The 20,404-nt window shown below is 40.0% G+C and overlaps 1 protein-coding gene, 2 long non-coding RNA genes and 1 pseudogene across 4 annotated transcripts; 1 reads left to right on the plus strand and 3 right to left on the minus strand.

Annotated features, from left to right (window-relative positions):
• Positions 1-3,795: 3,795 nt before the first annotated feature.
• On the minus strand, positions 3,796-5,663 carry LOC118965587 (uncharacterized). Its single transcript, XR_016485600.1, has 2 exons — positions 5,211-5,663; positions 3,796-5,122 (listed from the first exon to the last, which is right to left on the minus strand). It is a non-coding gene; the product is annotated as an uncharacterized LOC118965587 (long non-coding RNA).
• A 244-nt stretch (positions 5,664-5,907) lies between these two features.
• Positions 5,908-7,858, plus strand: LOC149978669 (uncharacterized). The gene is made up of 3 exons (XR_016485599.1): positions 5,908-6,001; positions 6,196-6,238; positions 7,269-7,858. It is a non-coding gene; the product is annotated as an uncharacterized LOC149978669 (long non-coding RNA).
• A 1,290-nt stretch (positions 7,859-9,148) lies between these two features.
• On the minus strand, positions 9,149-10,971 carry LOC149978670 (uncharacterized; annotated as a pseudogene). Its single transcript, XR_016485588.1, has one exon. The product of XR_016485588.1 is annotated as an uncharacterized LOC149978670 (transcript).
• A 2,705-nt stretch (positions 10,972-13,676) lies between these two features.
• LOC149978671 (uncharacterized) lies at positions 13,677-14,803 on the minus strand. The gene is made up of 3 exons (XM_090194958.1): positions 14,481-14,803; positions 14,067-14,164; positions 13,677-13,892 (listed from the first exon to the last, which is right to left on the minus strand). Exons 1-3 carry the CDS (start codon positions 14,752-14,754, stop codon positions 13,692-13,694), a joined length of 573 nt encoding a protein of 190 aa, XP_090051084.1. The 5' UTR covers positions 14,755-14,803; the 3' UTR covers positions 13,677-13,691.
• Positions 14,804-20,404: the final 5,601 nt, after the last annotated feature.

Here is a 20,404-nt window from a genome sequence, read left to right on the forward strand (position 1 = left end):
TTTCTTTGTACAAGCACCATGCCTCCAAGGGCTGACAACCGTATTCACAATGAGAAATACAGTCTAATAAAACAAATGTCTGCATAATGAAAGACATGAAAACTGTAGACAACAATGTATTTCCATCTGTTTTAAACGTGGATATTGTCAGTAAGGTCACGGAGACTAACAGCAGACAATAGTTATTGTGGGAGGTTTAGGGTTAAAATATATGGGAACGATCAGGAATGTTAGAGATTTGGTCACTGGGGCGATTTTGAAAGAGGGAGATTAGAACCACAAAGTAATAGGGGGGTAAGAGATCCTAAAGGTAATTTCAAATTTCGGTCAAAACATCAAGACATACATCCAAGACTGAATGGTTTCACAAACACCCTTTAAAGGTTTTGTAAGAAAGTTGTAACAGGCCTCATTCACCAGTCTAGAGCTGAACATAAAGACACCAAAAACATCAACGTTTAGAGCAGCTTGGAGATTATTACCCATGTAAGGGGGGCGCAAAGAGCTGATTTACCTCTACGGTCAAATGCATCTATAGTTTTTAATGAAGTGGTCGCTGCATTCATTTAGATGCTTTCAACATACTCTAGAACCAGTAAGAACATAGATTGAATGATAGGCTTTGTGCTATTGAGTAAGAAGCCACACTTTTTATATTCAGCTTCTGAATTAACTAACTCATAAATATGTTTTTAAGGCAGCTTAACGTATATACTAGTACAACATACTAGGTACAGTGCCTTGCGAAAGTATTCGGCCCCTTGAACTTTGCGACCTTTTGCCACATTTCAGGCTTCAAACATAAAGATATAAAACTGTTTTTTTTTTTGTGAAGAATCAACAACAGGTGGGACACAATCATGAAGTGGAACGACATTTATTGGATATTTCAAACTTTTTTAACAAATCAAAAACTGAAAAATAGGGCGTGCAAAATTATTCAGCCCCTTTACTTTCAGTGCAGCAAACTCTCTCCAGAAGTTCAGTGAGGATCTCTGAAGGATCCAATGTTGACCTAAATGACTAATGAGGATAAATACAATCCACATGTGGGTAATCAAGTCTCTATATAAATGCACCTGCACTGTGATAGTCTCAGAGGTCCGTTAAAAGCTCAGAGAGCATCATGACGAACAAGGAACACACCAGGCAGGTCCGAGATACTGTTGTGAAGAAGTTTAAAGCCGGATTTGGATACAAAAAGATTTCCCAAGCTTTAAACATCCCAAGGAGCACTGTGCAAGCGATAATATTGAAATGGAAGGAGTATCAGACCAATGCAAATCTACCAAGACCTGGCCGTCCCTCTAAACTTTCAGCTCATACAAGGAGAAGACTGATCAGAGATGCAGCCAAGAGGCCCATGATCACTCGGGATGAACGGCAGAGATCTACAGCTGAGGTGGGAGACTCTGTCCATAGGACAACAATCAGTCGTATATTGCACAAATCGGGCCTTTATGGAAGAGTGGCAAGAAGAAAGCCATTTCTTAAAGATATCCATAAAAAGTGTAATTTAAAGTTTGCCACAAGCCACCTGGGAGACACACCAAACATGTGGAAGAAGGTGCTCTGGTCAGATGAAACCAAAAGTGAACTTTTTGGCAACAATGCAAAAGGTTATGTTTGGCGTAAAAGCAACACAGCTGAACACACCATCCACACTGTCAAACATGGTGGTGGCAGCATCATGGTTTGGGCCTGCTTTTCTTCAGCAGGGACAGGGAAGATGGTTAAAATTGATGGGAAGATGGATGGAGCCAAATCTCCGTCCCAGTCTCAGGTCTTTTGCAGACTCCATCAGGTTTTCTTCCAGAATGGTCCTGTATTTGGCTCCATCCATCTTCCCATCAATTTTAACCATCTTCCCTGTCCCTGCTGAAGAAAAGCAGGCCCAAACCATGATGCTGCCACCACCATGTTTGACAGTGTGGATGGTGTGTTCAGCTGTGTTGCTTTTACGCCAAACATAACCTTTTGCATTGTTGCCAAAAAGTTCACTTTTGGTTTCATCTGACCAGAGCACCTTCTTCCACATGTTTGGTGTGTCTCCCAGGTGGCTTGTGGCAAACTTTAAATTACACTTTTTATGGATATCTTTAAGAAATGGCTTTCTTCTTGCCACTCTTCCATAAAGGCCCGATTTGTGCAATATACGACTGATTGTTGTCCTATGGACAGAGTCTCCCACCTCAGCTGTAGATCTCTGCCGTTCATCCCGAGTGATCATGGGCCTCTTGGCTGCATCTCTGATCAGTCTTCTCCTTGTATGAGCTGAAAGTTTAGAGGGACGGCCAGGTCTTGGTAGATTTGCATTGGTCTGATACTCCTTCCATTTCAATATTATCGCTTGCACAGTGCTCCTTGGGATGTTTAAAGCTTGGGAAATCTTTTTGTATCCAAATCCGGCTTTAAACTTCTTCACAACAGTATCTCGGACCTGCCTGGTGTGTTCCTTGTTCGTCATGATGCTCTCTGAGCTTTTAACGGACCTCTGAGACTATCACAGTGCAGGTGCATTTATATAGAGACTTGATTACCCACATGTGGATTGTATTTATCCTCATTAGTCATTTAGGTCAACATTGGATCCTTCAGAGATCCTCACTGAACTTCTGGAGAGAGTTTGCTGCACTGAAAGTAAAGGGGCTGAATAATTTTGCACGCCCTATTTTTCAGTTTTTGATTTGTTAAAAAAGTTTGAAATATCCAATAAATGTCGTTCCACTTCATGATTGTGTCCCACCTGTTGTTGATTCTTCACAAAAAAAAAAACAGTTTTATATCTTTATGTTTGAAGCCTGAAATGTGGCAAAAGGTCGCAAAGTTCAAGGGGCCGAATACTTTCGCAAGGCACTGTACCTAGTATGTTGTACTAGTATATACGTTAAGCTGCCTTAAAAACATATTTATGAGTTAGTTAATTCAGAAGCTGAATATAAAAAGTGTGGCTTCTTACTCAATAGCACAAAGCCTATCATTCAATCTATGTTCTTACTGGTTCTAGAGTATGTTGAAAGCATCTAAATGAATGCAGCGACCACTTCATTAAAAACTATAGATGCATTTGACCGTAGAGGTAAATCAGCTCTTTGCGCCCCCCTTACATGGGTAATAATCTCCAAGCTGCTCTAAACGTTGATGTTTTTGGTGTCTTTATGTTCAGCTCTAGACTGGTGAATGAGGCCTGTTACAACTTTCTTACAAAACCTTTAAAGGGTGTTTGTGAAACCATTCAGTCTTGGATGTATGTCTTGATGTTTTGACCGAAATTTGAAATTACCTTTAGGATCTCTTACCCCCCTATTACTTTGTGGTTCTAATCTCCCTCTTTCAAAATCGCCCCAGTGACCAAATCTCTAACATTCCTGATCGTTCCCATATATTTTAACCCTAAACCTCCCACAATAACTATTGTCTGCTGTTAGTCTCCGTGACCTTACTGACAATATCCACGTTTAAAACAGATGGAAATACATTGTTGTCTACAGTTTTCATGTCTTTCATTATGCAGACATTTGTTTTATTAGACTGTATTTCTCATTGTGAATACGGTTGTCAGCCCTTGGAGGCATGGTGCTTGTACAAAGAAAAAGTACCAAACTCAACCCTGGGTGGCTGTTAACTAAAATAATGGCATTGCGTGTAGTCGTGTTAAGGTTTTCATTGTTTTCTTGTCAGAGTTTTATGGTTTTTGCATATGACTGTGCATTATATGCTGTCGTAATAGGGTTGTGGATCAGATCATGCTGTCACGAGCGTCATGGGTAATAAGAAGCGGACCAAAGCGCTGCGTGGTGTGAATGCATCGTTTTAATGGATGACGAAAACACAAAGTAAACTGAACAAGCCAATAAATGAACAACGACCGTGACGCTATATACCCAATGTGCTGACACAAGCACCTAACATAGACAATCACCCAACAATGACAACACAGGCTACCTAAATATGGTTCCCAATCAGAGACAACGACTAACACAGGCCTCTGATTGAAAAAAATATCCGGCCAAACACTGAAAAAAGACAAACTAGACATACATCATAGAATGCCCACTCATATCACACCCATACCAAACAAAACCTATAAACATACATAGCAAACTATGGTCAGGGCGTGACACAAACCTATTGGGAATTCTTGATCAATCAAAATGTACCTGTTTTCTGTATAGAATGACTTGTATACAGATTATATTACAACTTTTGGGGTTTTGGCTTAGTGGTTGTTTCTTTACTAACTAGGAAAACTCAACAGTTTGTAAGTCTGAGAAACATTATTGAGCTGGTTTGTTTATTGTTGTTGAAAGCTTGAAATGTACACACATTGAGAAGTGATATTGCAGCAACAGTTTTAAAGTGGTTAATCGTATCATATATATATATATATATCCTTGCATGTTTGAATTAGAGATCCTTTAAAGTGTTTTAGATTATGATAATAATGTTATATTATTTTTAGAATAATACATATCTGTAAACCAAATGTGTTTCTGAAAACCCCTTTTTGCATCTTCAATAGTTGTAGATGTTCCAACGTTCGTAGATGATCCTCAGGGGTCATATAACAACCGGGGTTGTTGTAGAGTGGGCATAAGTTCAACACTCCGGAGTCAATGTCCTAGCTTTTGTCTTTTTCATAGCCTGTGAGAGCGAATATATTCCACAGCCTTGGTTTCTAATCATACTTTCTAATCAATAAGCAGGTCAAGTAGACCCTAAGAGGGCAAAAGTTATTGTTTACAAACAGTGTGAATAAAAAAACATTGTTTCATTGTATAAATAGTCTTCATTTTTAAAAACATACATGTAAATGCCTAGAATTAATACCTCTGGTGATTCTGCGCAATGCACTTGGGCCACCGTTGTGCTTTTGTTGTTGGGGTCTGGACTATGTTGTGTGGGGGTGGTGGTTCCCTGGGTTGTTGTCGGGACGTTTAAATTCTCTGTTCTTGGAGTGTTTGGAAAAACGTTCATACAAAAAGACCGAATACTGTCTGTTTCATCGGTTCCTCCGATATCGTTCAGAGTCCCTAATGCATCCCAGTCACCCTATGTGTCCGATGTCCATCATACCTGAAATAAAATACAAAATAAAAAAAATAAAAAATCGTTGTCCCCCCTGTTTAAAACACAAATAACGCGTGTTTAATATTACAATAATATCCCGATAATATTCAAACAAAACTTAAAATACATTTTTCACTTACTCAGCTCCCGAAATATCCATTAGGAGGGCTTCACATACTCTGTTATCTGTCCTGGGACTGCTGCCTGTTGTCTTACGACGTCGTTCAGAGTGCACACTTTTCTTTTTTTAATATATAAATATTCTTAGGTATGTGATTATTTGGACTTACGCCTAAAAATGTGTGATCGTGAAGGGCTACGTAAAGGACAGGGCGCCGTTTGCTTCTGAGAATCTACGTCTAACAGTCGCTTCCCAATCACTTATGTCCAGTAGCCTTCAGAAATATCCATTAGGAGGGCTTTACAGACTATGCTATCTGTCCTGGCAGTTAAATATTCGGGCCTTTGGGTTTGCGCTAAAGCCGTGCTAAACGTGTTAAAAATAGACGTTCTGTCCCTAACTTGTTAAAGTACGGAATGAGTTTCGAGAGATAGCCTGTATGCAACCAACTAACTGTATGTTTGCTTTAGACCAAAAGGCTGTGAATTCAAAGAGCCGTTCTGTCATGCTTTTTGTTTGGGGGGTCCTGGGGGGCGTTGATTAGATATCCAGGTTTAACCCCGGGCGGTCGGCCGATACCATGACATGTCATATGCTGGATAGTTCAAACTTTGAATTTCAAACGATTCTCTACAGATGGGACCCCATGTTGAACCCACACAAACAACCCCTTTGTTTTTTGAAACGCACACACACACACTCCTGCTGCTCCGTCACACGCACACTCATGCACGCACCCTGATTTTCAATGTCTTTTTCTTCGCGACAGAGTTGGCTGAAGATGTGAAATACCGTTTCACATAGTTACGGGTGAGATACCGTTTTTAAAACTCCTTTTATTGAATTCCAAAATATTTCGTACAACCTTTAAGACATGTTTGAATTAAGTAACAACATTTGAATAATATTTAAACATGAATCACGCGTGTTTTATGTAAAAACATTGGAGGCCTGCACACTCACGCATGCACCCGGATTTTCTGTGTCTTTTTTCTTCGTGACAGACGGGGTTGATGGCTGGAAAGGACATTTTCCCTTCGTTAAAGGGTGAGATACTTTTTTAAAACCATTGATTTAATACCAAAATATATAGTACTAACTTTTTAAAGACATGTTAGAATTAATTAACAAAATGTACTATTATTTAAACATGCATCATTAGTCTTTTTATGTAAAAACATTGGAGGCCTACAGTTGTACATTATTACAAACTTTATAACATACCATTGTAGGAAATACTATAAATTGCTTCTGAGAATCTACGTCTAACAGTCGCTTCCCAATCACCTATGTCCAGTAGCCTTCAGAAATATCTATTAGGAGGGATTCACTTATTCACATCTCTTTTTTAATCTGTCCTGGCAGCTAAATATTCGGGGCTGTGGGTTTGCGCTAAAGCTGTGGTAACATAGTGTTAAAGTATATGCTCCGCGTTCTGTCCCTAACTAGGAGGTGTTTCGAGACATGTTTTGTTTTATAATGGTTACATGTTCAGTACACACCCCTGCATTCTATATTATAAAGTAGGCTGTTGGTCTTTGAGGTCCGTTATGTCAATTTGCCTTTATACATCTCATTGACCTACTGTCAACTCCCTCAGTTGTAAACATCTACAATAATCATTAGACGTACGCGTCAGAGTTATCATACCACGTGTCGGGGTTTGTACAGAGTTGGTTAAATCCACTCTTTTGCTCCCCCCTTACATGGGTAATAATCTCCAAGCTGCTCTAAGCGGCGATGTTTTTGGTGTCTCTAGGTTCATCTCTAGACTGGTGAATGAGGCCTGTTACAGCTTTCTGACAAAACCTTTAAATGTAGTTTGTGAAACCATTCAGTCGTGGATGTATGTAAAACATATTTAACCCGTATTGCAGGTTACCGAAGCCTCCTGTTGTACTATGAATCCCCACTCACCCCTGTTAGCTCTTGATGTGTTGGCCGAAATATGAAATTACCTCTTCCCCTATCGTTAAATCGTGAGATACATTTTTAAAACCAGTGATTTAATTCATAATATTTAGTACATACATTTTAACACATGTTATAATTCCAAAATGTTTACTATTTCTTACAGATAGATGGTCCGGTTAGCCACGACCATTATCCATTTCAAATTCATCAACTCAAAGACGCTTGTCCGCTCCATCAAAACTCCGTAAGTTTTCCCTCCATGTGTAGATCAACCGTTCCTGCCTGTAAATCCTGGGTATGCCCACATCATTAATGAATAAGATGTGTAGAAAACTGTTTAGCCATAGTTAAAGGCCTTTCATAAAGAGTCTGTCATGATTGCCTGTGCCACACGTATTGCTTGTTACCTAATACTACTGTTGTACATTTAATATCCACTAGCAGATTTCGTCGCATTTGCACAAATTCGGTCATGTTACTGGGGTCTTTTTAAATGTCAGTAAATATGTGTGTAAAGTGTATATGTTTGTTTCACTGTAGATTTGTTTAAGCCCTCCTAGAAACACCTAATTAAAGGCCTTTCATAAAGAGGCTGTCATGATTGCCTGTGCCACATGTTTAACACGTATTGCTTGTTACAGAATACTACTGTTGTACATTTAATATCCCCTAGCAGATTTCGTTGCGTTTGCACAAATTCTGTCATGTTACTGTGGTATTTTTAAAAGTCAATAAATATGTGTGTAAAGTGTACATGTTTGTTTCACTGTAGATTTGTTTAAGCCCTCCTAGAAACACCTCATTTCATCCCACAGCCTTAATTAATAAGCTGTGCAGAAGCTGTTTAGCCATAAGTAAAGGCCTTTCATAAAGTGGCTGTCATGATAAACCTGAAATTACCTTTAGGATCTTTTCTTTGGGGTTCTAATCTCCCCAGGTGTACATGCACTGAAAATCCTTAGGCTGGAGCCATCTTGAAGCTCTGTGCCTGTACATATAAAGAGAACTAAATAGGAAACTAGGCTGAGAAACATTATTTAGATGGCTGTTTAATTGTTGTTTAAAGCCTGAAATGGACACAATGCCAAGGGACCTTGTTTCTAACACACACACACACATACAGACACACATTCCTGCTCCATAGATAACAAACATAAGGGCAATAAAACTGGGGGGGTCATACCCGGTCCAAAAGTTCAAACACAACAACCACAGTTCAACCAGGCCCCTAGACATCCATCAACTGGACTACTTCAAAGGATGACATAGAGATCTGAAATAACACAAAATAACACGTGACCACGGGAACAGGGGGGACGGGGAGGGGGCACATATTCGGACACGCAAAGGTCAAAATGACGTAAGGTCATCAATCAATCATTTTGACGCGTGCCGTCTACTTTATTCTCTCTGACATCATATAGAACTACTCAGACATTCCAAATCATCCACATCATGAAGGTGGATATTGATCCAACCATTTCAAAAGTAATGACTGGGCTGATGGAAACAGGATATGCCTGTACACTTTTATAAATGGTGACAGACGATTTGTTACTTCGTTTGACATGGTGGGTTGTGTCAGTAAAAACGTTTTAGTGAGAAATGGCGATGGAAACTTCTTTATGTACAAATATTTATATAATAACCATCATGTCTTAGTTAACTTGGAGTCACGCGATGATATGTTGTGTGGTCCTCCCTCTAAAAGTTGGAAAACCATGTAGTTTATTAGGCTACAGATGAAATAAGTTATGAACTTCACAGTGGTGAAGCTACATGTAATGAGCTTGATGCTCCATTCCAATACATTTTGAGGGTGACATGATGACCGATGCTTGGTTGCAATTTGACAAATAAAATAATTGCTCTCATCCATAATAATCTCATCAATCGGGTAACAATGTTTATTCAACCAGTGGGAGCGTTGTAAATGCCCCCAGGAAAGTCGAAAGAGGAACTCTTCATTGAGACAATGATAAACAGCAATCTGTGGGAGAGTTGTGGTGGATATTATAAAATAAGGATCTGCTGGAGTCCAAGTCAAACCAAGATTCTTTATTTCTGAGCTCAGAGAGAATAACAGAGTTACACAGCGCAGTGTAGACAGTCTGAATTCCTGAAGCATTGGGTGATGAGCACATATCTTTATAGTTTCCTGTTCCTGGGCGGGACTTTATTCATACAAGGACACAGGTGCAAATTGGTTTGCAACACAGAATGATACTCCCAAGAACAGGAGCTTATAATAGGACAGTTTCACAAGGTTAGTCACATACTCAGTTATGTGGACACACAAACAATTAACATTTTCCATTACAGAGTCTGAACATTTTCATTTCATTAAATCATCAGTGGGCTACAATGCAAATGTCAACAATGGAACTAATGCATCACATCCAAATATCACTTGATTATCTGTAGTGCTGGAGGAATGACACACCCAGATAAACACAAAGAGTTTAAAAAAAGGACAATTTAAAAGAAGGAACCTGATCTACTTTATATTCAAACTGACAGACTCCATATTCAATTCATGTTTTCTAATAGAAACAAACAAATATATGTTTGAGTATACCCTGTACCATTTAATTTCATCTGGTAAAGACAGGTAAACACATTGTCAGTCAACAATATAAGACAACGGGAGCACTGTGTATGTTCTCTGATGAATTTTTAAGTCAATGTGATGTGAAATATCAACATACACGCTAAGAGAAGTCATTTCTCTCTCCTGTGTGAATTCTCTAATGATGTTTAAGTGACTTATGAGTAATATGTTTTCCCACAGTCTGAGCTTTTCTAAGCCTTCTCCTTTGTGTGCAGTCTAATGTGTTCTTTCAGGCTTCCTAAATGGGCAAATGGTTTGCACCCTGGGAGCAGTGGTAAGGCTTCTCTCCTGTGTGTATTCTCATGTTTTTTCAGGTTTCCTCTCTGGTTGAAACGCTTTCCACAATGGGAGCAGTGGTAAGGCTTCTCTCCTGTGTGTATTCTCTCGTGTTGGTTCAGGCATAATTTCCGGTTGAAACTCTTTCCACACTGGGAGCAGTGGTAAGGCTTCTCTCCTGTGTGTATTCTCTCATGTTGTTTCAGCGCCCCCGACTGCTTGAAACACCTTCCACATTGGGAGCAGTGGTAAGGCTTCTCTCCTGTGTGTATTCTCTCATGCTGTTCCAGCTCCCCCGAACGGGTGAAACACTTTCCACAATGGGAGCAGTGGTAAGGCTTCTCTCCAGTGTGTATTCTCTCATGCTGTTCCAGCTTCCCTGAATGGCTGAAACACTTTCCACACTGGGAGCAGTGGTAAGGCTTCTCTCCTGTGTGTATTCTCTCATGCTGTTTCAGCTTCCCTGACTGGTTGAAACACTTTCCACACTGGGAGCAGTGGTAAGGCTTCTCTCCTGTGTGTATTCTCTCATGTTGTTTCAGCGCCCCCGAGTGGTTGAAACACCTTCCACATTGGGAGCAGTGGTAAGGCTTCTCTCCTGTGTGTATTCTCTCATGTTGTTTCAGCACCCCCGATTGGTTGAAACACCTTCCACATTGGGAGCAGTGGTAAGGCTTCTCCCCTGTGTGTATTCTCCCATGTTGTTTCAGGTTCCCTAAATTGTAAAAACTCTTTCCACACTGGGAGCAGTGGTAAGGCTTCTCTCCTGTGTGTATTCTCTCGTGTTGTTTCAGGGTTGCTTTTTGGTTGAAACGCTGTCCACACTGGGAGCACTGGTGTCGTCTTGCTGGTTTGGTCATCCCTGGCTCTAGTTCCTCTGAGTCTGGTCTTTCTCCTGCCAAAGATAGTGTTATTTTTAAATAGAGACCCGAATGAAACCACATGATAAAACAACCTTGCTCCGAGGGTAAATCCTAAATCAGATCTCTCAATAACCTGAGGCCAGTTTTTGTAGAGCTTCCTGGTAATTACTGCTATGTTTACATTACTTATTTTATTCATCCTGTTTTACAAGTCAGAACACAAATACCTAGACAGTTCTAGGACACTGAAGACACAAACGTCACTGGATTCCAATGAACAGGTGGTTATAAATATATAACTTTCATAGCTGTATGATACATAATGTGACCTACACACTTCCTTAAACATAAAATAACTAAAGTAATTTTGTGTGGAAGTCCAAAACTTGTTTTTACGTCGCAGATACAAAGCACATCAGTAACATCTCCCCGTTGTTGAAAGGGTTCGACACATTGCTGTTTAATTGGACCAATTTCTTATTTAGACATTCACAGATTTTCAACATTTTGATTATCGCTGATGTCATATTTTGTGTAAATGTTCCTAAAACTGATAGTAACAACAAAAAACAAAAATATAAACGCAACATGTAAAGTGTTGGATGTTTCATGAGCATCACTGTTAGTCAACATTTATTCTTTGCCAAGATAATCCATCCACCTGACAGGTGTGGCATATCAAGAAGCTGATTGAAGAGCTTGGTTATTACACAAGTGCACCTTGTGCTGGGGATAATAAAAGGCTACTCGAAAATGTGCAGTTTGATCACACAACAATGCCACAGGTCTCTGAGGGAGCGGGCAATTGGCATGCTGACTGCAGGAATGTCCACTGGAGCTGTTGTCAGGGAATTGAATGTACAGTACCAGTCAAAAGGTTGGACTCACCTACTCATTCAAGGGTTTTTCTTTATTTTTACTATTTTCTACATTGTAGAATAATAAAGACTTCAAAATTATTAAAAAACACATGGAATCATGTAGTAACCACAAGTGTTAAATCAAAATATATATTTTATTATTTAAAAGTTGCCACCCTTGCTTTCTCTCAACCAGCTTCACCTGGAATCCTTTTCCAACAGTCTTGTAGGCATTCCCACATATGCTGAGAACTTGTAGGCCACTTTCCCTTCACCTCTGCGATCCAACTCATCCCAAACCATCTTGATTTGGTTGAGGTCGGGGGATTGTGTAGGCCAGGTCAGATTGAATCCATGAGCTGACAAGGTAAAACTCTGTCGTTCTGCCCCTGAACAAGGCAGTCCTAGGCCGTCATTGAAAATAATAATTTGTTCTTAACTGACTTGCCTAGTTAAATAAAGGTTATATTTTAAAATAAAAACTCTTTATCCACAATATAGCAGGGGGTGTAAAGCCATACGTTTTTTTCAGCAGCAGACTACGATCGATAATGTCAAAAGCCGCACTGAGTCAAACAAAACAGCCCCAACAATATTTTATCATCAATTTCTCTCAGCCAGTCAGTCATTTGTAAGTGCTGTGCTTGTTGAATGAACTTCCCTATAAGCTGAAAGTCTATATTTGTTTACTGTAAAATAGCATTGTATCTGGTCAAATATTTTTTTCCCAAAATTGTAAGGGTTGGTAACAGGCTGACTGGTCAGCTATTTAAGCCAGTAAAGGGAGCTTTACTATTCTTGGGTAGTGGAATGACTTTAGCTTCCCTCCAGGCCTGAGGGCACACACTTTCTAGTAGGCTTAAATTAAAGACAAGGCAAATAGGAATGGCAATATCGGCCGCTATTATCCTCAATTTTCCATCCACGTTGTCAGACACCAGTGACTTGTCATTGTAGATTTTATTTGCCCAAAATTTCATTGAAGATGCTCCAAAGATTTTTACTATCATTCTTCATGTAATTTATCTTTGTTTCATTGTGTACTTTCTTCTTTTTATTCAGTTTAGTCAAATGATGTCTCAATTTGCAATAGGTTTGCCAATCAGTTATACAGCCAGACCTATATGCCATCTCTTTTGCCTCCCACTTCATCATACCATTTTTAAAATTCCTCATCAATTCACGTGGATTTAACAGTTTTTACAGTCATTTTCTTAATGGGTGCATGCTTATTAGTAACTGGGATAAGCAGTTTCAAATGTGTCAAGGGCAGTGTTTGGTTGCTCATCATTACACACCACGGACCAACAAATATTATTTACATCAACAACATAGGAATCACTACAAAAAAATGTATGACCTCTTATACACAATACTAGTCCCAGCCTTTGGAACGGTGGTTTTCCTAGACATGGCTACTATATTGTGATCACTACATATGATGGATCTGGACACTGCTTTAAAACCCATTTCTGCAGCATTAGTAAAGATATGATCAAACCATGTTGATGATTTCATTCCTCTACTGTTTGTCACTACCCTGGTAGGTTGATTGATAACCTGAACAAGGTTGCCGGCACTGGTTACAGTTTGAAGCTTTCGTTTGAGTGGGCAGCCTGATCACAGTTTTCCTCCAGTATTAGTTAATTAATAACAAAGTCTTGAGTTTAGTTTGCCTGTTCTACAGTCTTTTAAAGATAGGGGTGTTGACTGCGACAGGCAATGTAACATCCATAATGTTTTAAGGAAAAGTTTTTGTAAAACAAGCACCTTACATTGGATCATCTAGAAACTTTCTCTCCAAAGCTACCTTTCATCAAGGTTTTATATGGTCTATTGGTTTATCTCTTTTCATTGGCAGAATCCTTTTTCAGTGTTATGATATTCATAACATCCACTCTATCTTCCTGTCAACTAACAGAACTCTCCTGGTTGTCCTGGTAACAGATACCGGTGGGCAGATCTATTGTATTTGTTCAAACTAAACTACAGCACTTACTTTGATGAGTCAAATCTGATCCTTTCTTCTCTTTTCCTCCTCTCACAGTTCCACTCAGCCCCATTTTTTTCCTGCAGTCCACCAGCAGCACAGACAACCTCTTCATACCCAGCAGTAAGGTGCTACCGGGAGAGGCACGACGCGGGGACTCCGGGAGGGAGGAAGGGCTAGCATTGTCCTAGTAACCATAAAGAGGGGACACAGACACATGTCATTATGTGCTTTACAGAAACCCAGCCCAGACCCAGATAGAGCAAGCTGTATGCTAGACCAGACCAAGCTGTATGCTAGACCAGATCAAGCTGTATGCTAGACCAAACCAAGCTGTATGCTAGACCAGACCAAGCTGTACCATCTGGTGTTCTGATCTGGAGAGACTCTTCTCTGCCTCGTCAGCATCAGGATGTTGTTGAGGCTCCCCAGAGGATCCACCATAGTCATGTCTCTCTCCTGTGTGAACGAGAACATCAAAATGAGTAGTAAACTCCCTTTGATATTTTAAGTAGAACATATGCTTCAATATTGAATTTTAACAGCCTGTTATATTAGATGAGGGGAACTTTAATATAGACAACATGGAGAATTCAATACATCTAATTGAAAAGTCCCTAAAATATATGAACCAATGGCAGATTGACCCTTTAACAAATCCTACAGTACTGAACAACATATTCAAGTGTAGAACTTCAGTAGAATGCCACTTAAAAACCACACATTAGTTCAAAAACTGCATAGTTTGTGCCCCTGTTTTTAAGACAGTACTCACTGATGGTAATCGGATATTCTGTCTCCTCCTCTTTCACTCCCAAAACGTCTTCCTCCTTCACCTTTATTGAGACAGCATCCTCTTCCTCTCTAAAAGGTTCATTCTCTTCTATCACTATAACAGCCTCCTCTTCCTCCTTTTTCATTCTGAAATGTTCTTTCACTATAACAGCATCTTCTTCCTTCACTATAACAGTCTCCTCTTCCTCCTTTTTCATTCTAAAAGGTTCTTTCTCTTCTTTCACTGTAACCTCATCCTCTTCTTCAATGTTCATTGCCAGAGCTTCTTTCTGCAAACAGCAGACCTCCTCTTCTATAGCAGGGGATAAGTACTTTAATAAATAAATCAAATATAAATAAAGTACAGAGAGATAATTGATGAAAACCTGCTCCAGAGCACGCAGGACCTCAGACTGGGGCAAAGGTTCACCTTCCAACAGAACAACGACCCTAAGCACACTGACAAGACAACACAGAAGTGGCTTCGGGACAAGTCTCTGAATGTCCTTGTGTGGCCCAGCCAGAGCCTGGACTTGAACCCGATCGAACATCTCTGGAGAGACCTGAAAATACTTGTGCAGCGACGCTCCCCATCCAACCTGACAGAGGTTGAGAGGATCTGCAGAGAAGAATGGGAGAAAAATACAGGTGTGCCAAGCTTGTAGCGTCATACCCAAGAATACTTGAGGCTGTAATCGCTGCCAAAGGTGCTTCAACAAAGTACTGAGTTAAGGGTCTGAATACTTATGTAAATGTTATATTTCAGTTTTTAATTATAAAATACATTTGCAAACATTTCTAAAACCCTGTCTTTGCTTTGTCATTATGGGGTGTTGTGTGTAGATTGATGAGGAAAACATCCCAATTGAATCCATTTTAGATTAAGACGAACATAACAAAATGTGGAACAAGTCAAGAGGTCTGAATACCTCCCGAATGCGTTGTATGTAGACCAGAATATCAGGAACAGGCTGGATGTGAGAAGGAGTGTGGCATCTCACTGCCATTCAGCATTCAGGAAGTAAACTGAAAATGACAATTCCCTTCTATGGTTTTCAATTATGAAGAGGTGGAATTGGAATTTGATTTACTTCCTGAATTGACTGGAATTGAATTGGAATTGAATTGGAATTGAATTGGAATTGACTCCAAACCTGGTTTTACTACAAAGCTGTCAGCTTCATCATTCAGTCAATCGATGTAATAATGCATAACGCTCACAGATGTGCTTGTTCTCATTCAGAGAACATTTTTTAGTTGAATAACAAGAATAGAAGAAAAACATTTTATTATGCACCTGAATAACTTGGACATGTACAACCTGGTTGATTCTCTGCTCAACAACACTGATTGTGAATCAATCTGGTTGATTCTCTGCTGAACAACACTGACTGTGAATCAATCTGGTTGATTCTCTGGTTGATTCTTCATCACCGTCACTGGAGTCTCTTCACTGTCTGATCTTCATTCCCACAGCCTTCATCTCAATCCCTGAAGTCTCTTCATTCCTACAGCCTTCATCTCCATCCCTGGAGTCTCTTCACTGTCTGATCTTCATTCCTACAGCCTTCATCTCCATCCCTGGAGTCTCTTCACTGTCTGATCTTCATTCCCACAGCCTTCATCTCAATCCCTGAAGTCTCTTCATTCCTACAGCCTTCATCTCCATCCCTGGAGTCTCTTCACTGTCTGATCTTCATTCCTACAGCCTTCATCTCCATCCCTGGAGTCTCTTCACTGTCTGATCTTCATTCCTACAGCCTTCATCTCCATCCCTGGAGTCTCTTCACTGTCTGATCTTCATTCCTACAGCCTTCATCATCGTCCCTGGAGTCTCTTCACTGTCTGATCTTCATTCCTACAGCCTTCATCTCCGTCCCTGGAGTCTCTTCACTGTCTGATCTTCATTCCTACAGCCTTCATCTCCATCCCTGGAGTCTCTTCACTGTCTGATCTTCATTCCTACAGCCTTCATCTCCGTCCCTGGAGTCTCTTCACTGTCTGATCTTCATTCCCACAGCCTTCATCTCCATCCCTGGAGTCTCTTCACTGTCTGATCTTCATTCCTACAGCCTTCATCTCCGTCCCTGGAGTCTCTTCACTGTCTGATCTTCATTCCCACAGCCTTCATCTCCATCCCTGGAGTCTCTTCACTGTCTGATCTTCATTCCTACAGCCTTCATCTCCATCCCTGGAGTCTCTTCACTGTCTGATCTTCATTCCTACAGCCTTCATCACCATCCCTGGAGTCTCTTCACTGAGTAAGTAAAGATAGTATAAGAAACCTCTCCCATTCTACTTGTCTATTATCTTTGTTTAGAAATAGTCATTTGTGTGACCTACTGATTTTCCCTACAATTCATTTTAAGGATTTAGAAATATTGAAATGGTAGAACGAGGAATGTCAGAGTCTGGAATATAAATATATACAATTTGTTTAAAATGTACATTATGGACCGTATATGAATATAAAAGGTGTGTACAGCAGTAGTTAGAGTGCCTTGCGAAAGTATTCGGCCCCCTTGAACTTTGCGTCCTTTTGCCACATTTCAGGCTTCAAACATAAAGATATAAAACTGTATTTTTTTGTGAAGAATCAACAACAAGTGGGACACAATCATGAAGTGGAACGACATTTATTGGATATTTCAAACTTTTTTAACAAATCAAAAACTGAAAAATTGGGCGTGCAAAATTATTCAGCCCCCTTAAGTTAATACTTTGTAGCGCCACCTTTTGCTGCGATTACAGCTGTAAGTCGCTTGGGGTATGTCTCTATCAGTTTTGCACATCGAGAGACTGACATTTTTTCCCATTCCTCCTTGTAAAACAGCTCGAGCTCAGTGAGGTTGGATGGAGAGCAATTGTGAACAGCAGTTTTCAGTTTTTTCCACAGATTCTCGATTGGATTCAGGTCTGGACTTTGACTTGGCCATTCTAACACCTGGATATGTTTATTTTTGAACCATTCCATTGTAGATTTTGCTTTATGTTTTGGTTCATTGTCTTGTTGGAAGACAAATCTCCGTCCCAGTCTCAGGTCTTTTGCAGACTCCATCAGGTTTTCTTCCAGAATGGTCCTGTATTTGGCTCCATCCATCTTCCCATCAATTTTAACCATCTTCCCTGTCCCTGGTGAAGAAAAGCAGGCCCAAACCATGATGCTGCCACCACCATGTTTGACAGTGGGGATGGTGTGTTCAGGGTGATGAGCTGTGTTGCTTTTACGCCAAACATAACGTTTTGCATTGTTGCCAAAAAGTTCAATTTTGATTTCATCTGACCAGAGCACCTTCTTCCACATGTTTGGTGTGTCTCCCAGGTGGCTTGTGGCAAACTTTAAACAACACTTTCTATGGATATCTTTAAGAAATGGCTTTCTTCTTGCCACTTCCATAAAGGCCAGATTTGTGCAATATACGACTGATTGTTGTCCTATGGACAGAGTCTCCCACCTCAGCTGTAGATCTCTGCAGTTCATCCAGAGTGATCATGGGCCTCTTGGCTGCATCTCTGATCAGTCTTCTCCTTGTATGAGCTGAAAGTTTAGAGGGACGGCCAGGTCTTGGTAGATTTGCAGTGGTCTGATACTCATTCCATTTCAATATTATCACTTGCACAGTGCTCCTTGGGATGTTTAAAGCTTGGGAAATCTTTTTGTATCCAAATCCGGCTTTAAACTTCTTCACAACAGTATCTCGGACCTGCCTGGTGTGTTCCTTGTTCTTCATGATGCTCTCTGCGCTTTTAACGGACCTCTGAGACTATCACAGTGCAGGTGCATTTATACAGAGACTTGATTACACACAGGTGGATTGTATTTATCATCATTAGTCATTTAGGTCAACATTGGATCATTCAGAGATCCTCACTGAACTTCTGGAGAGAGTTTGCTGGGGCTGAATAATTTTGCACGCCCAATTTTTCAGTTTTTGATTTGTTAAAAAAGTTTGAAATATCCAATAAATGCCGTTCCACTTCATGATTGTGTCCCACTTGTTGTTCAGTTTTATATCTTTATATCTTTATGTTTGAAGACTGAAATGTGGCAAAAGGTCGCAAAGTTCAAGGGGGCCGAATACTTTCGCAAGGCACTGTATATAGGATGAGCCTTGACTAGAATACAGGGTGGAGTACTGGGTGGTAGACGGCTAGTAACAGTGACTAAATTCAGGGCAGGATACTGGGCGGAGGCCGGCTAGAAGTGACTATTTGAACATTGATATTGGACAGCCTTACCTATAGAGTAGCACCACCACCCATCAGCCCATTCTCATGTTGATGTCAAAGCTGCAGTGTATTGTTGCTATAGGAGTTTATGATTAATAATCCTATTTCAAGACACACTAAGATGTCACCATACTATTCATTTAAAGCCCCTGTCAGATATAATCCATCAGAGTGGGAAACCAACTGACATGGAAACAATGGAGCAAATGTATCACTATCAGAGGGGTTTATTATGACATCATATAGAACTACTCAGACATTCCAAATATCACTTGATTATCAGAGGGGTGTATTATGACATCATATAGAACTACTCAGACATTCCAAATATCACTTGATTATCAGAGGGGTGAATTATGACATCATATAGAACTACTCAGACATTCCAAATCAGGCTTCATCCACATCATGAAGGTGGATATTGATCCAACCATTTCAAAAGTAATGACCAGGCTGATGGAAACAGGATATGCCTGTACACTTTTATAAATGCTGACAGACGATGTGTTAGTTTGTTTGACATGGTGGGTTGTGTCAGTAAAAACGTTTTAGTGAGAAATGGCGATGGAAACTCCTTTATGTACAAATATTTATATAATAACCATCATGTCTTAGTTAACTTGGAGTCACGTGATGATATGTTGTGTGGTCCTCCCTCTAAAACTTGGAAAACCATGTAGTTTATTAGGCTACAGATGAAATAAGTTATGAACTTCACAGGGTGGTGAAACTACATGTGATGAGCTTGATGCTCCTTTCCAATACACTTTGAGGGTCTTAATCTGGTGACATGATGACCGATGCTTGGTTGCAATTTGACAATTAAAATAATTGCTCTCACCCATAATAATCTCATCATTCAGGTAACAACGTTTATTGAACCAGTGGGAGGTTTGTAAATGCCCCCAGGAAAGTCGAAAGAGGAACTCTTCATTGAGACAATAATACACAGCAATCTGTGGGAGAGTTGTGGTGGATATTATAAAATAAGGATCTGCTGGAGTCCAAGTCAAACCAAGATTCTTTATTTCTGAGCTCAGAGAGAATAACAGAGTTACACAGCGCAGTGTAGACAGTCTGAATTCCTGAAGCATTGGGTGATGAGCACATATCTTTATAGTTTCCTGTTCCTGGGAGGGACTTTATTCATACAAGGATGCAGGTGCAGCTGGTTTGCAACACAGAATGATAGTCCCAAGAACAGGAGATTATAATTGGACAGTTTCACAAGGTTAGTCACATACTCAGTTATGTGGACACACAAACATTTTCCATTACAGAGTCTGAACATTTTCATTTCATTAAATCATCAGTGGGCCAACAATGCAGATGTCAACAATGGAACTAATGCATCACATCCAAATATCACTTGATTATCTGTAGTGCTGGAGGAATGACACACCCAGATAAACACACACAAAGAGTTTAAAAAAGGACAATTTAAACACATGGAATCTGATCTATCCTACATTTGAACACAAGGAAACTGATTTACATTATATTCAAACTGAAATACTCCATATTGTCATGATGTGGCCTTTTCTGGGTATAGATTGTGGCTTCCCCCTCTCCTACACCCAGGTTCTGTTATCTCAGGTCGTAAATACCTGGCAGAGACTCTCTCACCCTTTTCATACAGAGAGAGACCACAGAGTGAACAAAGGAATTCACATGGCCGAACTCCTAAATCCCCAA

Source organism: Oncorhynchus mykiss, chromosome 13 (genome assembly GCF_057628025.1).
Source record: "Oncorhynchus mykiss isolate SJ-2025 chromosome 13, ASM5762802v1, whole genome shotgun sequence".
Classification (NCBI taxonomy): Eukaryota; Metazoa; Chordata; class Actinopteri; order Salmoniformes; family Salmonidae; genus Oncorhynchus; species Oncorhynchus mykiss.

Excerpts from the sequence above, each read along its gene's own strand:
- LOC149978671 (XM_090194958.1), bottom strand. The coding sequence starts at position 14,754 with ATGAACATTGAAGAAGAGGATGAGGTTACAGTGAAAGAAGAGAAAGAA. Across the intron at positions 14,165-14,480 it reads AGAATATCCGATTACCATCA|GAGAGAGACATGACTATGGT; the intron begins GTGAGTACTGTC and ends TCGTTCACACAG. Across the intron at positions 13,893-14,066 it reads CCAGATCAGAACACCAGATG|GACAATGCTAGCCCTTCCTC; the intron begins GTACAGCTTGGT and ends TATGGTTACTAG.